General features: G+C 42.9%; 2 protein-coding genes across 2 annotated transcripts; one reads left to right on the top strand and one right to left on the bottom strand.

The window, feature by feature from the left end:
• Window positions 1-153: 153 nt before the first annotated feature.
• ndufb10 (NADH:ubiquinone oxidoreductase subunit B10) lies at window positions 154-5258 on the bottom strand. The gene is made up of 4 exons (XM_022237960.2): window positions 4886-5258; window positions 2971-3109; window positions 2155-2294; window positions 154-1404 (listed from the first exon to the last, which is right to left on the bottom strand). The coding sequence occupies exons 1-4, from the start codon at window positions 4956-4958 to the stop codon at window positions 1304-1306; spliced, it is 453 nt and encodes a 150-aa protein (XP_022093652.1). The 5' UTR covers window positions 4959-5258; the 3' UTR covers window positions 154-1303.
• A 112-nt stretch (window positions 5259-5370) lies between these two features.
• Window positions 5371-15203, top strand: rpl3 (ribosomal protein L3). Its single transcript, XM_022237958.2, has 9 exons — window positions 5371-5484; window positions 7925-8117; window positions 9293-9461; window positions 10041-10176; window positions 10711-10897; window positions 12065-12327; window positions 13518-13613; window positions 14209-14328; window positions 14853-15203. Exons 1-9 carry the CDS (start codon window positions 5407-5409, stop codon window positions 14901-14903), a joined length of 1293 nt encoding a protein of 430 aa, XP_022093650.2. The 5' UTR covers window positions 5371-5406; the 3' UTR covers window positions 14904-15203.

Raw genomic sequence — 15203 nt, 5'->3', positions numbered from 1 at the left:
ATTTTGTGTAGTCTCTTGTCTTCAAGTATGTCAAAAATTTTATAACAAACGTAAAACCACACCTCTCATTGGTGAAGGTGGTGTACTATAGGTAATAACTGGGTGTGACATAAACATGTACATCGTATATCATATGCATGAACACTCAAGCTGTAATTTAACAACAGTAGATTACATTTATTAAATCCACTCAAAAAGTTGCCAATGCAAAACCATGCAGGAAGTGTCACCTGAAATGAATGCAAAAACAAAAACCACCCGCTGTCATCATTCCCTTTAAAATTCAACATTAGGATGATTTTTTTCCCAAACAGCAAGTGGAAAGTCGTCAGACCAAATGACAGTTCTACAGTTTTTAGACTGCTAAAGACATTATTCGGTCTTTTTAACAGCATGTTAAGAGCAACAGCATGTTTTAACAGCAAGTTCAAAAAGAGGAAATTGGGTGATCTAGAAAAGTTCCCAGCCTGTTGTTTGTAACACCAACGTTCATTTTGCAGATGTAAGCAGGCAAAACACTACCAAAACTATGTTTTGTCAACATACGCATGCATGTGTGTTTGGTTGGTATTTGATCTAACAATGCTTTTTACAACCTATGTAAACCAATAGTTGCAGAGAAAACTGAAATATGCCAGGTACTTCAAACAGGTTTTACTTCAAAAAAAGTTTTCTTTCTATCTCCGTGCAATCTATCATTAATTATACTTGGTTGAATTCAACTTCATCTTTACAAGATCAACTGCCAACAAAAACCAATATTCTCATTTGCACAGCAATCCCCAAGACCACATTTACATGTACACATACAGTTTGTCCATTTTGGCAAATGAAGTACAGCACTCCACAGAAATCTGGAAGGGAAAGAATGTGTACATTGTACATTTGTGTCACGTCATTTCCTGACCTGTACATTATGTGCATCTGAACTGCAGGAAGGAAGCAATGACCACTGAGGGCAATAAACCAACACCCACTGTCTATTACAGACCCTCTGCAGTGACATACACCTGGCATCCATCATTTCTCAAACACTCATTTCAAACCGTTTCTGTGGTAAGCCCAAAAATTTCACGAGAGGTCTCTGTTGTGCAGTAGGTTGTATGGCATTTAACCTCTGCTAAGGAACTACACAATGTACGCTGTACATCAGGATGTGAGGTACGTCTATGCATGTACACTTTTTCCAATTAAAATGTCTTCATACACCCTTTGCTTAATTTTCATCGGATTTCATGTATGTCAAATTCAACATCTGCAACTTCTTCAACTCTACATCAACACATGTACATCATCTAGGGCATCACTGGCTGGCCTCGTTAGCCTTCCTCCTCTCTTCGAGCATACGGTGCTTCTGTTTCATCATGCATCTAACAGCAGTGCCGGCCGCTCCCAAACCTCCATCTGATCCAAAGAAACATATCCCACATAAAGAAAAATTAACGCTTGGGCATGTATATGACCGTAACTGGCCTGGCATTTTTTGTTAGAGACAATCTCAAATCTATCAATGTTGCATTCTTTGGGCTCCAGCTTCCAAGTGCCTGAGCAAAATATTCTTCAATCTTACAAAAAGCTTTCAAAGGCCTAATGACAGATTATGAAGGACCTGGTGGGTTCAAGGTTAAGGTCACAACAACAAATACTGCTGAAACATATTTGTTCTTGGAAGTTTTACTAACATTAAAATACACATGAATTACACACAAAATTATTGAGCTGACTTTTGAGGGGGTATCTAATGGTTGGTGTTTTTTTTTACCAATACATTCATCCATCAAAGCTGACTTCTGAATTAGAATATCCTTATATTTCATCAATTTAGGAGTAAAACTGATGTCAAAGTGCAGCATTTTGCTCCTATCATCTACAAAAACATTCAACGCATCAGTGACTGTCAGGTTGTGCTGTGAGAACTCTCTTTTCCCAAACAAATGTCATGGTGCAAAAACCTGTAATATGCATGCACTTACAGAGCACATAACGAGTGAGACTAGCCACTGTTGGTTGGGTTAGGCAACATACAGGTAACAGTCTGAGACAGCGGGTAGGGCCAATTAGGCCTACAGTCTCCTCCCATAAGATACACTCCAACTTAAAACAGAACAAGTAATCCTCCCCCACCACCCACCATCCACCCCCCTTCTGACTCACATTTGGTATCATAGTTTGTTGCGGCCACATCATATTCGTCTAGCAAGGGTTTACATGCAAACTTGGCATTGGGCCCTTCCCTTGTTGAGCACTCGCCGAGAAGTTTCTGCAGGCGGATTATGATCTCCTGATCCACCAACCTGAAAGATAACAGCAGTTAAATTACAGCAGCCTGGCTTTTAGCCCCATAAATGTTTAGGTAATTCAGTCAAATAGTTTCGGTTTGTAAGATGTAGTGTGGTAGTAATAATCCAAAGGCACAGTTTTTACACTAGCCAATGATTAAACAGATATTCTTGTAATTTCACAGAGGGCATCTTTTCTTGAATGGTTGGGTTGTAATTGATTGCAGTTCAATGCCTTGTTTAGCCCCTTACCACCTCCTATCCCAATCAATGTGCCAAAAATTCAATGTCTGGTTTTTCCTGATTTTGTGAAAGTCAGGACTACACAGCCCAACCAGTAATCCTTCACATCAGGCACAACTACTGCACAGTCGTTTACACATTTTTCTCCGTGTTTCTGTCAATTTACAGGAAGATGACAAGCACATTTTCATTTTCACGTAACTTTTTTAATCATTCACGTTATTTGTTCAAACACAATAGAGGACAAACGTTTGCACAAGCAGTTCACAAATACTTGCTCCGTAGTTGTGAGGACTGCAGACTTGCTGAACGATAGTTGTATGAAGGAAAAATTCATTACAGGGATACACAAAAGTCCACACGCTCTAGTCCTACATTTCGCAAAGGAAACTCTCCCCTTAGGTAAAGTACTGAGCCCATGAACAGAAAACTTGTGGAGTTTCAGCACCTATCTCTCCTGTACTGCATCTCTGCTTCGTACAGGCACACATAATCATCAGTGTTGCAATCTTCAACTGGAGTCACACGTCGGTACTTCCTGTGGTAGTAGGAGTAAGGGCGCCTGTTCTGTTGCCGCTCAACAAAATCTGTCCCCAAAAAAATCAGTAAATCAGATTATAAAGTAAGGCCTACTTGGCTAAATTTTTTTCAGTATCTGCAAAGCTAATGTTGTTCAGTACAGCTATATTAGACCAAGTAAAGAAAACAATGTTTAGCATCCGCTATTTGCTTGAAAGAAAGGAGGTGACATTTTTTGTTGTAATTTCCCACAAGCATTGGTGTTTCCACCATTCAAAGATACAAACACAATAAGCATGAATGAGAGAAGAAAACTGAACAAATATTTGAACAATATAGTCAGATTACAAATGTGATACCACCACCATCAGAGCACAGTTGAACAAGAATAAAACGCAGCTATTGGGGACGTGTGCACGTTGTAGTTGTTGACCAAATATTCCATCATAATCATGTGAAGACGTGGATGGAATGGAAGAGGTGGAAAATGACCAGCAGAGTTAGAAGTTGCAACTACAAGTAAGTAGGCGTAGCATGCATGGTAGGTAGTCCTATTTTCCAAGTTTTTTTTTTTCATTACTGATGGATGATGGATTGGCTGTCTTTTCTTATTTTTCACCTCATTTTCTTTGGGATCTTGCTGATCTCAGCATAGCACGGCAGATATACCCCCAGAACTGCAGGGTCTGACGTCTGCTCTTCTCCCATGAACCCCACAGAAAACGAGCCTTTTTCTCCATAGGCTATGCATGACGCTTAACAGGGCACAAACAGCGATTCTATTTGTAGCCATAGAAATGTTGCTTCATTTCCCCTCAGAGTTTTATGTAAGATAGCTTACATACCTTTGTTTTGAGTACCAAGAAAGAAAAAGGCCAAAACCATGCCTTTTTAATAAAAAGAGGTGCAACTATTTCCTGGTCAGTGTCTAAGAGTCATGCGGCTCACATACGTACTTGCGAAGACGAGCCACGACCAAATGGTTGGCTGCGGCTATGATCGATACACATGTCATGGAAAGTGGCTACAGCCACTTTCCGTACGTGTGTGTATAATTCTTAGCCGCGCAGCCGTTGGGGACCAGTGCACGTAAGCGTGCTGTCGCACAGCGAACACTTCCTGTTGAGTGGCTTTGTGCACCCAGCGGCTGTTGCTTGTCTTCCTTCAATTTGGGCATAAATAATGAGGAGCCCTGTGATTGGTCAGTGTGACCCCCAGCGCACTGCAGCCAACTGCCATTTCAACCAGTGGGACTAAGAATTACACACGTACAGAAAGTGGCTGTAGCCAATTAACATGGTTTGGGCCCATTTCTTTCGTGGTACTCAAAACAAAGGTATGGCGGAAATGAAGTAACATGGGTACACCACTCGAATGGAATTGCTGTTCATGCCCTGTTAAACGTCATGCACAGCCTATGGCAAAAAAGGCTCTTTTTTCTGTGAGGTTCGTGGAAGAGGAGCAGACATCAGACCCCACAGTTCTGGGGCACAGCAGACAAACAAATCAATTCCCTGATCTGCCATTATTTATGACGTTAGGCCTAGGCCCCTAAATAAATGTAAGATGAAAAAAGGGGTGGTTTGTGTCGCATTTCCTTAATTGGGTTTTGGATATGAGACCGCTTCCTGGCAAAGGGGCAATTCACATGATCAAGGAAAGAAGGAAAAGACACGGCTTTTGCAGTATTAACATGTAAAATATAAACATGTACATGTATGATGTGCTGAGTTAACTTTGGATTTGTCAAGCGCCCTCTCTAGTCGTGCGCTGCTGGATGGAGTGTCTAATAACTGCAAATCTTGGCATGGCTTTGTAATCACTTTTTGAGTGCACGAACTTACCTCTAACAAGGGTGACCGGTGCATCTACAGTATAATAGAAAGCTTTCCCTATGAATTCGTCAAGAACCCCCATTTTTACCCCGATTAGGTAAAAAATAAGCAGAGAAGATCAGCGACTTTCTCACTGTGCATTCTCTCATCTCATTAACTCAAGAGGATCATCGTCGGTTCGGTCATGTCAAAGGGCAAAGGCCAATCGGATAACTAATTTCAGCCCAAAGTGTATCTTTCGGAAAAGGAACGTCTAAAATCAGATATTAAATCACTATAATTCGTAACAATTTTTCAAAGACATTCCCGAAATGCTCAGTGGCTTTATGAATTCTTGGGATAAAACTTTTATCCAAAACTAGTGCGTTCCGGCAGTGCTGGTGCGCGTGCATGCGTGGTGCGATAATCTGGACTGGTTCCCGCCCCTTACAGTCAACTTTTAACTGCAATGTCAATAGTGGCAGTCGGAAGCCAGTCTAGCAAAAACAGGATCGTGTTTTGTTATCTGGCACCCTGACTTCACTACTCATATGAGAATACTGTTCGGAGACCTTCTGTCCAGATTCCCTTTTTATCGGTCTCTTTCGCAACCTCCGAAATTGGCAATGGTGATGAAAATTGAGATGAATATTAAATCAGTAAAATGTTGCCTTTTGACTTGCCATCTATGAATAAAAATACAACGATCTTTAAGTCTTTGTAGAACTTTGGCCATGTGGTATTTTATTTGTTCGTATGATTGTGTAGATTATGTGATATTTTAAAAACAGTATTACAGTAAAACCATTCAACAGGGTCATGCTATTTTAGCGTCTACAGGCTATTTAGGCATATTCATAAAAAAAGTTTGTATTATTTTCAATATTAGGCCCTAACTAGGCTCCTGTTAGATTCAAAATAGTCCCAATCACATTTACCTGAAATTTTATTTTTTTGTGGACAGTTGAGCGACAAAGTCATGCCTGAGGGGGCGCCTGCTCATTCTATAACTTCTTTATAATAAGCAATCGCAAATACTATAAACTGATAAATGGGTGATTTGATACAATGCCTTTCTATCATTGTGCAAAATCACCCATGCAGTATTTGCGATAAAGCTTATCGGGGATTGTATACTTGGGGACCCCAAATTTCTTTTACATTTTAACCCTCCTATGCTGAAGTCACTCTTTAGGTCAGTTGGTAAACGGCTCAAAGAAGCACAGCTGTGTCGTGTTGTGCACTGCACCAACTGTCCCTCACAGGAATATCAGATTGCACTTTTGTCCTGTCCAACAACTGCTTCACTGTTTCTTGTGCATAATTGTGCAGGAGACGAAATGCAGTGAAGAGGACTGCACAAAAGACCCTGTGTCATTTTGTGCTGGCAACCAACTGTGTACACACTGAACCTGTGCATCTTTTTGTTTCATATAGAAAATACATGCAAGAGAGTGACAGTGGGCACTTGTGCATATTTGTGCTGTTAAACCAAAGGAGGGTTAATAGGGTTTTGAAGGAAATTTTGAGGGGAAACCGTCAATGTTTTAACACAACACATGTTGAATTCAAATTTGCATAGTTAATGTATCAGTAAAAAAGTCACATTTTCTCACAATTTACTATTTGAAATTTCTAAAGAAAAAAAATTGAGTCAGCGCAATAAAGAGAGTGATGCCTTTCTTTTTGGGGGGACTTACCAATTTTGCAGGGTAGCCCTTTTTGACAACATTACCCTACAGTTATTGAGCATGATGTCACAGTTGCCCACCAAGGTCAATTCAAAAGTTAAAATGTAACTCTCCCTTCTGTTATAGGAACAGGGTCCCCAAATTTACAATCCCCTGCTCATCATGCTTATGCCATGCAGTAGAGCCCAACCAGCGGGTCATGTTATTCTCATAGTTGGACGTCGGGGATTTTCTCTACATTATTAAAAAGCATTAGCACAAAGGCTAAATTTGCCCCATTGCGAAAGTCCCCATTTCCAACTGCGAGAATTTAGGGTCAACAAAGCGTCAACCAGTTATTCAAGCATATTTATTGCGCAGTTGCAATGACGTCACTGTGTCTCAATTCTTCTCTCTGATTGGTCAATTGGTGGGTATTCCGTACTTCCTGAACAGTAAGGCACTACTCCATAGGCCTTGCTGATGTTTGATGGCTCTTGATAAAATCTTCCCCTAAAAAGCCCAAAATAATGAGTAACCTATATGAAACTACTGGGCACGTGTGTATTTTGTAGAGTGTAACCTACATTATTGGCAAAAAATTAGCTTTTTCCTACTGTCCTGACCTATGAATCCCTGGACGATCGGCACACATCTGCATTAGTGTGGTTCCCTGACCACAGATTTCCCTGACGTCTCTGTACCCAATCTTAAGGAGAGTAGTCAGAATTATTGGATCTTGTATTCAAAGCAACATAAACACTCGTTATGCTGCGCCTGTATTTGTCCTGTGACGTACAGCCACAGAACAGAATACAGATTTGTGGATCGTCAAGGGATTTATAGGTCAGTCTATGTATGCTATAATCGGAAGTTACGTGACCAGCTCTAGTGTAGTACATTGTGTCAGTTTGTTGACAAGACTGGCCTCTTTACTGATCAGTCTTTGCTGGGTTTTTGCCTAATAAAAAAAACCAATGAAGTTTGTGTGGCGTGGAACGCAAACAGGTCATATTTCGTCAATTTACTGAAGTCAAATTATTTCACCTCTGAGATGTGGACAAGCTGGTAGGCAAATTGAAGGTATTTCAAGCCTTTGTCAAGTCTTTGTCATTTTTGTCACTTTCCTGGGGACTCACTACTAAAAATCACACTTATTAACTGGAATGCGGGTGTGACTGACTGTTTAGAAATCATCAATCAAGTGCAACGTCCCAGCAACTAACGTCTGTGCCATATACTTCCCAGGTCCCTTATTATAATTTGCCACTTAATGAGAAAACCAATCAGACTTGACAGTAGTTGGCGAAATCAGGGACCTGGCGACTTTACGTTATGCATGTTAGGTTTAGGTAATGAATGTTTATTTATCTCATACTTTATCGTATGTTTCCCACAGTCTCATCGCAAGTTCTCTGCGCCCCGCCATGGCTCCCTGGGATTCCTGCCCAGGAAGCGCTCTCGCCGTCATCGTGGCAAGGTCAAGGCGTTCCCCAAGGATGACCCGTCCAAGCCTGTGCATTTGACAGCATTCCTTGGCTACAAGGCAGGCATGACCCACATTGTGCGTACGGTGGACCGACCTGGATCCAGTAAGGGCCCTCTTGGTCTAACTCCGCTCTTGTTTCATCAATCAGGGTGATATGTTTTGTGTCGTTGCCACTGCACCAAATTGGTGTGTCCAACTTTGCCATGTATCACTCTAACCAATAGTTTACACTGTAGTAAACCCTCACTATTGTCAGTCATTCAAATCAAAATGGAGGTTTTGTGGTTGTTCAATGGAACCAACCAAGCAGTGTACATGATACCTCAGTTAATTGACATGGGGTGAGGTTTTAACCATTGTTCTCAGAGAGATACCTCCCTTCCCAACAATCGACAGGGCCATCTCGTATACATTCAACAAGGGATGCATTAGGGGATGCAAGATCGGCAGAGGAAAGAGATGAAAAGTTTGTCAAAAGGCACTAGGGGCAAGGATTTGCTGGCTAAGGGATTGCTGCTTTTATTCCATTCATGACGAACATGTACATGCACTAGTAGTAGCCCTTTAACAGTGCCGAACGCTACAAAGTACTACTTAGTAGTAGAATGTAGTACTCAGCCCTGTCGCTTGTAAGAGGACATAACATTATTCTCTGAAGTCATAAGATACAATAGAGAAGACAATGTACCATACAGTGCTGTTGCACTATGAATGCATGGTTTCATTGTTCTCTGTACGAGTAACAATTGAATAAACCTAGAATTAGTAATTTTGTAGCGCTAGGTCCTTCAGGCTCAGAGTGTTACATAGTATTTTGTAGTACTGAGTACTCTAAGCCAAACAGTGCCCGGTACTGTTAGGGTTAAACCTTGTTTTCTTGGGCTCGTCAACCAATTAAATAGGCTTCATATGGAGTGAATTGGAGGGTGCCGTGTGCATGTTGGATTAGCTTGACCTGCCATGTTTTGCTGGAATGTTTTGCCAACAGGGAAGCCTGCCTCATAGCACGAGGCAGCCTGGTTGAGTGAATCTGCTCTGAGCACGAGCAAGAGAGAGCATGTTTTTAAGTGGCAATGATGGTCCCTTGTTGGGAACTCACTTCATGCATATGCAGGGTTCATGCATGGTTGGCACGGGCAGCACTGATCATGGGCCACCAGTATATTTCAATTTACAGTCTTAGCATGTGGGCCAGGCGCATGCTCGCGCCCACTTGAAAAAAGGTGCAACCAGCCTGCTCTTCTTTACCCGTTACCTCACTGTCTCCTTTCTCTGCAGAAATGAACAAGAAAGAAGTGGTTGAGGGTGTGACCATCGTGGAGACTCCCCCTGTGGTGGTGGTTGGTGTGGTCGGTTACATCGAGACTCCCCGGGGTATGCGTTCCCTCAAAGTGGTCTGGGCTGAGCATCTGAGTGACGAATGCAAGCGTCGCTTCTACAAGAACTGGTACAATTCAAGTCAGCAGTTAATTGAAAGTTGGTGAAAACTTACAAACCGAAGCCATGTAGATATGGCTACATGATGGAGAACTTTCTTGAAACTACCTAAATGATATACAAGATGATGGGCATTAAAGATTAAAGGATTGAGCATTGCTCTTTCATCCTTTTATCTCTCATGCATAGTAGAAAATTTGATTTATTACTAGAATTTTCAAAATCAGTTGCCTTGCAAGACACTTTTCAGTTCATGAATTGTTCCTTAAAGAGCTATTTGAAAAGCTATTTGTGCCGTAACTGCGTGACCATTTAAAATTGACATTGCTCTCCGCTCTGCCATTGGCGGACGAGAACAAGCTTAATTTCCACGGCTCCTCTCGGCATCACTGAGCCGATGAACCGTGCCCCTGACCCGCCCCTCCTGAGTACCCTTCTGGGGCTCCGCTCCTTACCCCCGGGTACTGGATGAGCCCACAAGGCCTCTCCTCTCGCGTGTGCTTCACGTGATGAGAGCCAAGAATTCTCTGACCCCCTCTTTTAGGCCCCCTTTTTTTCTCTTCCCCCGTCCCATCTGTGCATGACACAGGTACCGCTCCAAGAAGAAGGCATTCACCAAAGCCTCTAAGAAGTGGGCGGATGATGCCGGCAAAGCCGAAATTGAGAAGGACTTCAAGACCATGAAGAAGTACTGCAAGGTTATCCGTGTCATTGTGCACACCCAGGTAAGTTGAAAGGCTTTTGTGTGTTTGTCTAAAGAATGAAGTTACACATGTGAATCGGTTACCTAAAAATTGATTTGAATTCAAATCAGCATATCTCTGGCTTGACAAGACGTTAATTGGCATTCGTAGACGGCGCTTCTTTTTTTAAGAAGGCATGTTGATGATGTAAAATGAAAAAAAAAGCTTAAAAAGCAACATGGATTCTTGTCTATTCAAAAAATGAAACGCTGTTCTGTGTGTACAGACAATCACAAGGCTTAAGAGATTAAAACCCCTAAAATACTTAAAACATATGAATTGGATATTGTGGAATTCCAGGTATTCATGGATGATAACTACCTATGTGTGGTTTAGTGTTCAGAAAGGAGATTACAAGCTTTCTCACAAGTTGAGCAAATCTCAGCATTATTCAGAAAAGGAACAGAGAAGCAGCCACATTTCTTTTCCCTGATCCTAGTCCGTCCTCACTTGTTAATTCTTCCACTTTCCTTTTCTTCTTCCTCCTCTCCAACCCACCCATCTTCCCCCTCCCAGATGAAGCTGATGAACCAACGCCAGAAGAAGGCCCATATCATGGAGGTGCAGCTGAACGGTGGTAGTATCGCCGACAAGGTGGACTGGGCCCGCGAACACCTGGAGAAGCAGACCCGCATCACCGAGGTGTTCGCCCAGGACGAGATGATTGATGTCATCGGGGTGACCAAGGGCAAAGGATTCAAGGGTAAGATGAGATGTTTAAAACAAGAATCCCCGGCCTGGACCTTAAAGCTTCCCAGCACTCCAATGCATCATGAAAATGCTTTATCAAACGAGAAATCCCACTTGTGTTTCTGTGATGACATTCTATTTTTGCCAGGCCCACAAACCTTATACTGAACTCCTTTCATTAATGTTTATTTTGGCTACCAAGTCAGCACTTGGCATCCAAATTAACCGGAACTCTGAGGGTGTGTGAAGAATCATCGTGAAGTTAAGGACAGAGGACAATTAGATGAAATGACTGTTGGTTCCCAACCCTTCAGCCCATAGTAGTTACTACAGCCTGCAGTGATAATGATGATAAGCCATGGATTGTGCCAGCTTGCCCTGGTACCCAGACCACCCCTTGGTGAAATTCCATGCTGCCTTCCTTCTGACAAATCACATGCTGTCCTCTGTCTGCTTGCTACTGGGTCCCATGCGGGAAGTGTTGAGGTCACCACAAAGTCCAATCCTGCAAGCCTTGATCAAGTTTGGTCACAGATCATTGGCTTAAACGTGGTTGATTCGTAATGTATCCTGTGCCGTCACACTGGTGGTCAAGGGTGAACTATAGAGGATTTTCAGTCACATGATTTTTGACGATCGGCATTCAATTTACGCTGATTTGCGCGGAAACGTACACGCCTTTTTAAGTATTTCAACATTCTTGTGTACATGAAAATGGCAGTAGAAATACAAAGATTCAGCATTGTAGGCTTCTTGAAATGCCCGTGCCTGTCATTATGCCTCATGTGAAAAACCCCTATTCTAGTCAAATAGTGCAATCAGACAGCATCAAGACCTTGGTCCTTCCGGTGAAGTGTGATTCACATCTGTTGTTAGCAAGTATTTCCAGCAACCTCTGTAGTTTGGTCCAAATATGTGACTAGTTCACCCTTTGCCACCATGGTTAACTGTAATACTGTGTCGTCAAAAGTTGGAAAATTTCAATGGGAGAGTGAAGTTTTTTTAATTACATTTAGACGTTTGGTTTGATCTGCAGTGCCTGTTTATGGTTGACTAGTGTAATCTGCCGGTTGAACACAATTTGAAGGAATTTGAAAACTTCAGTCTGATGAGGGTAAGGGTGATTACTTAAGACTCTTTGTAAGCTTTTCATCTGTCCCTTCCCCCCCCCCTTCTCCAGGTGTGACCTTCCGTTGGGGCACCAAGAAGCTGCCTCGCAAGACCCACAAGGGCCTGCGCAAGGTGGCCTGCATCGGTGCCTGGCATCCAGCCCGTGTGGGCTATGGTGTGGCCCGTGCTGGCCAGAAGGGCTACCACCACCGCACAGAGCTCAACAAGAAGATCTACCGTGTGGGTGAGGGCTTCCACCTGAAGGAGGGCAAGCTGATCAAGAACAATGGCGCCACTGACTTTGACATCACTGACAAGAGTGTCAACCCTATGGTACACATTTTCATCACACTAGCCTAAATGTATTGTCATGCCTACCTGTATTGATGTTATATACACCTTGCATCTGTGTAATCTGGTCCAACTATCAATTTGACCACGGTGACCACTTTTATAGTTAGTATGCAGAGTCAGAGTTCACTCTTGCCATTTCCCATCGCGCTTATCTTGTTGATGCAGCCACCTGAATCCAGGTATTGTAGTTAAGGCAGGGGTGAGATTTCTGAGCTTTTTAGCCGATTTCAGCTTTTTTTTTTTCCTCACTGGCTGTGTACAAAAGTATAGGAGATTTTCATCAGGTCAGCTTCTTTGTGCCTTTTTTCAGTTGTTTTCAGCCATTTGTATCATGGGTCAATCTCACCCCTGTCAAGGTCATCTAAGTCCAGACACAAAACTAGTCAACAAGAGGTTCAACAATGACAAAAGACTGCTGTTGCCGCAGTGCGTTTGAATGGCTTGTGACTTCAATTCAGGCTGGAGGTCTTGTGATGGGTTTATGGGGTCTTGTGATGGGTTTATGGGGTCTTGTGATGGGTTTATGGGGTCTTGTGATGGGTTTATGGGGTCTTGTGATGGGTTTATGGGGTCTTGTGATGGGTTTATGGGGTCTCGTGATGGGTTTATGGGGTCTCGTGATGGGTTTATGGGGTCTCATGATGGGTTTATGGGGTCTTGTGATGGGTTTATGGGGTCTCGTGATGGGTTTATGGGGTCTCGTGATGGGTTTATGGGGTCTTGTGATGGGTTTATGGGGTCTTGTGATGGGTTTATGGGGTCTTGTGGTGGGTTTATGGGGTCTTGTGATGGGTTTATGGGGTCTTGTGATGGGTTTATGGGGTCTTGTGATGGGTTTATGGGGTCTCGTGATGGGTTTATGGGGTCTTGTGATGGGTTTATGGGGTCTTGTGATGGCCGTACGAGGTCTGGACCCATGGCTCATCTAGCAGTGAGAATGCAAATAGTGATGCACTGGGAATGTCTTCCATTCGTCTGTGCTTACTGCTTAGCTGCATTTGCAGAATGGGTTTTTTATGAAAGAAACGGGCAATGCGCTGTGAATTTTGTGCTTATTCAGGATATTCACTGGTGTGCCTTTCACACACTGCACTCCACAATTCCTTGGCAGGAAGGAAAGCGTTAGGTGTTAAACGTCAGTCATAGTTAATGTTCCTTTTCTGTTACAGGGTGGCTTCCCACACTACGGTGAGGTCAAGAATGACTTCCTGATGCTGAAGGGATGCATCATGGGACCCAAGAAGCGTGTCATCACGCTGCGGAAGGTGAGTAGTAGATTTGAAAGCAGCCCCTGTCTTTTCGGTTGTCCCGCGTTATTTCAAGACCTGATCATCTTGGATCTGCAAAGCAGAGAAGTACACTGAGCACAGCAAAAGCAACAGGTTACCAGACAAACTGCTTTGCAAATTCTATTACAAGAGACCGGTGCTCTTCTCAGTTTCTTCAGCACAAACATTTCCTTAACCCTAACACTCCTCAGTCCTCCAACAGGTGAAGGATTGAGGAGTGTTAGGGTTAATGAATTCTGTTGCTAAGCAGCTCCCTGAAAGCGGATCTACGCTGGACTTGGTGGTAAATGATGATAAGCCATGGATTGTGCCAGTTTGCTCTGGCATTCAGACCACCCCTTGGTGAAATTCCATGCTGCCTTCCTTCTGACACCAAATCTATTATGCTTAGCTCCTCGACATGTTATTTGTTCAACAGACTAGGCCAGGCAAAGAATCTCAGAAGATTGCAAGGCCTCAGTCTGCAGTGGCAGATTGACTGCACCCCCCCCCCCATGTACACCCCCCAGTAACTTTTGTTGTCTGAACTTCCACTTCGTGACACATCTTGTGTCTCACCTTCTCCTTTCAGTCCATGTTGGTGCACACCAAACGCAAGGCCTTGGAGAAGATCTCGCTCAAGTTCATCGACACCACCTCCAAGTTTGGTCATGGCCGCTTCCAGACCCACGAGGAGAAGAAGACCTTCATGGTGATTACCTTAAGAGTGGCTTTCAGACTGAGGGATTTATATTACCCCCGAACTCGGAGCCTGTAATTGTGTCCGAAAACAGTAATTTTCTTTCAGAGGTGCTCCTGCAGTATTGTTGGGGTGATCATGCCACACCTAATCAGGCAGGAAGTAATATCCTGAACCGGCCCTCTTTTTTTTTTCCAAGAATATCAATTTCAAACGGTAACTCGCCAAGACCCAGTTAAGTCCGGCGTGGCAATTGGTGCTTTGCTCGAGGGCTTGAATTTTGTGAGCTGTACATGAGTCACGAGATTGTATGAGGTAGCAGTTTCTGTCCACATTATGTGGTGAGTGAAGTATGAATTGTTGAAAATATCTGGTTCAAGTGTTTGAAAAGGTAACCCTTAGTTGTCAACAGGCTTCCATTTCAAACAACTGTGAAAGGCATTTTAGATGCCATTGTACTAATTTGTCCCTACAACTTTTGCGGAAATTCAGTCAAACTCCAAATTTTTTTTCCTTCCTCTGTCCTGAATTTTCAGGGTCCGCTCAAGAAGGATCGCATCAAGGCGGAGCAGGCCACAGCTCCCTAGGAAGGATGCCACATCACATGTCTCTGGAAAACAACACTTGACACACTCCCAGAAATGAATCACAGTTTCACCGTAAAATATAAAGCATTTTTTGTGAAAGTATTGATGTATCACATAGCACATTATCAAGTTGTCGGTACACAGAAGATGCCACATGAATAAGGTGGTTGTTATTCTAGTACATGAATATTTTGCCCTGAGCCACTAACTAGGAGCTGAGAAAAACACAGTCCAGATGTCAAAGGAACAGCTTTGCGGAGACTGAAGTCAAATAAATTTCAAATTGCAAAAAAAGATGAA

Source organism: Acanthaster planci, linkage group LG07 (genome assembly GCF_054643075.1).
Source record: "Acanthaster planci isolate LZ-2023a linkage group LG07, COTS_SCS, whole genome shotgun sequence".
NCBI classification, from domain to species: domain Eukaryota; kingdom Metazoa; phylum Echinodermata; class Asteroidea; order Valvatida; family Acanthasteridae; genus Acanthaster; species Acanthaster planci.
The sequence above is the reverse complement of the archived record's forward strand: the minus strand, read 5'-3'. Positions and strand labels throughout refer to the sequence as shown.

What these genes read in the sequence shown, in the direction of transcription:
- ndufb10 (XM_022237960.2), bottom strand. Translation starts at nt 4,958, where the DNA reads ATGGGGGTTCTTGACGAATTCATAGGGAAAGCTTTCTATTATACTGTA. An exon ending in ACCGGTCACCCTTGTTAGAG is followed by an intron (nt 3,110 to 4,885) that starts GTAAGTTCGTGC and finishes TTTTGGGGACAG; the next exon opens with ATTTTGTTGAGCGGCAACAG. An exon ending in ATGCAGTACAGGAGAGATAG is followed by an intron (nt 2,295 to 2,970) that starts GTGCTGAAACTC and finishes GTTATCTTTCAG; the next exon opens with GTTGGTGGATCAGGAGATCA.
- rpl3 (XM_022237958.2), top strand. Translation starts at nt 5,407, where the DNA reads ATGAGAATACTGTTCGGAGACCTTCTGTCCAGATTCCCTTTTTATCGG. An exon ending in AACCTCCGAAATTGGCAATG is followed by an intron (nt 5,485 to 7,924) that starts GTGATGAAAATT and finishes TGTTTCCCACAG; the next exon opens with TCTCATCGCAAGTTCTCTGC. An exon ending in ACAAGAGTGTCAACCCTATG is followed by an intron (nt 12,328 to 13,517) that starts GTACACATTTTC and finishes TTTCTGTTACAG; the next exon opens with GGTGGCTTCCCACACTACGG.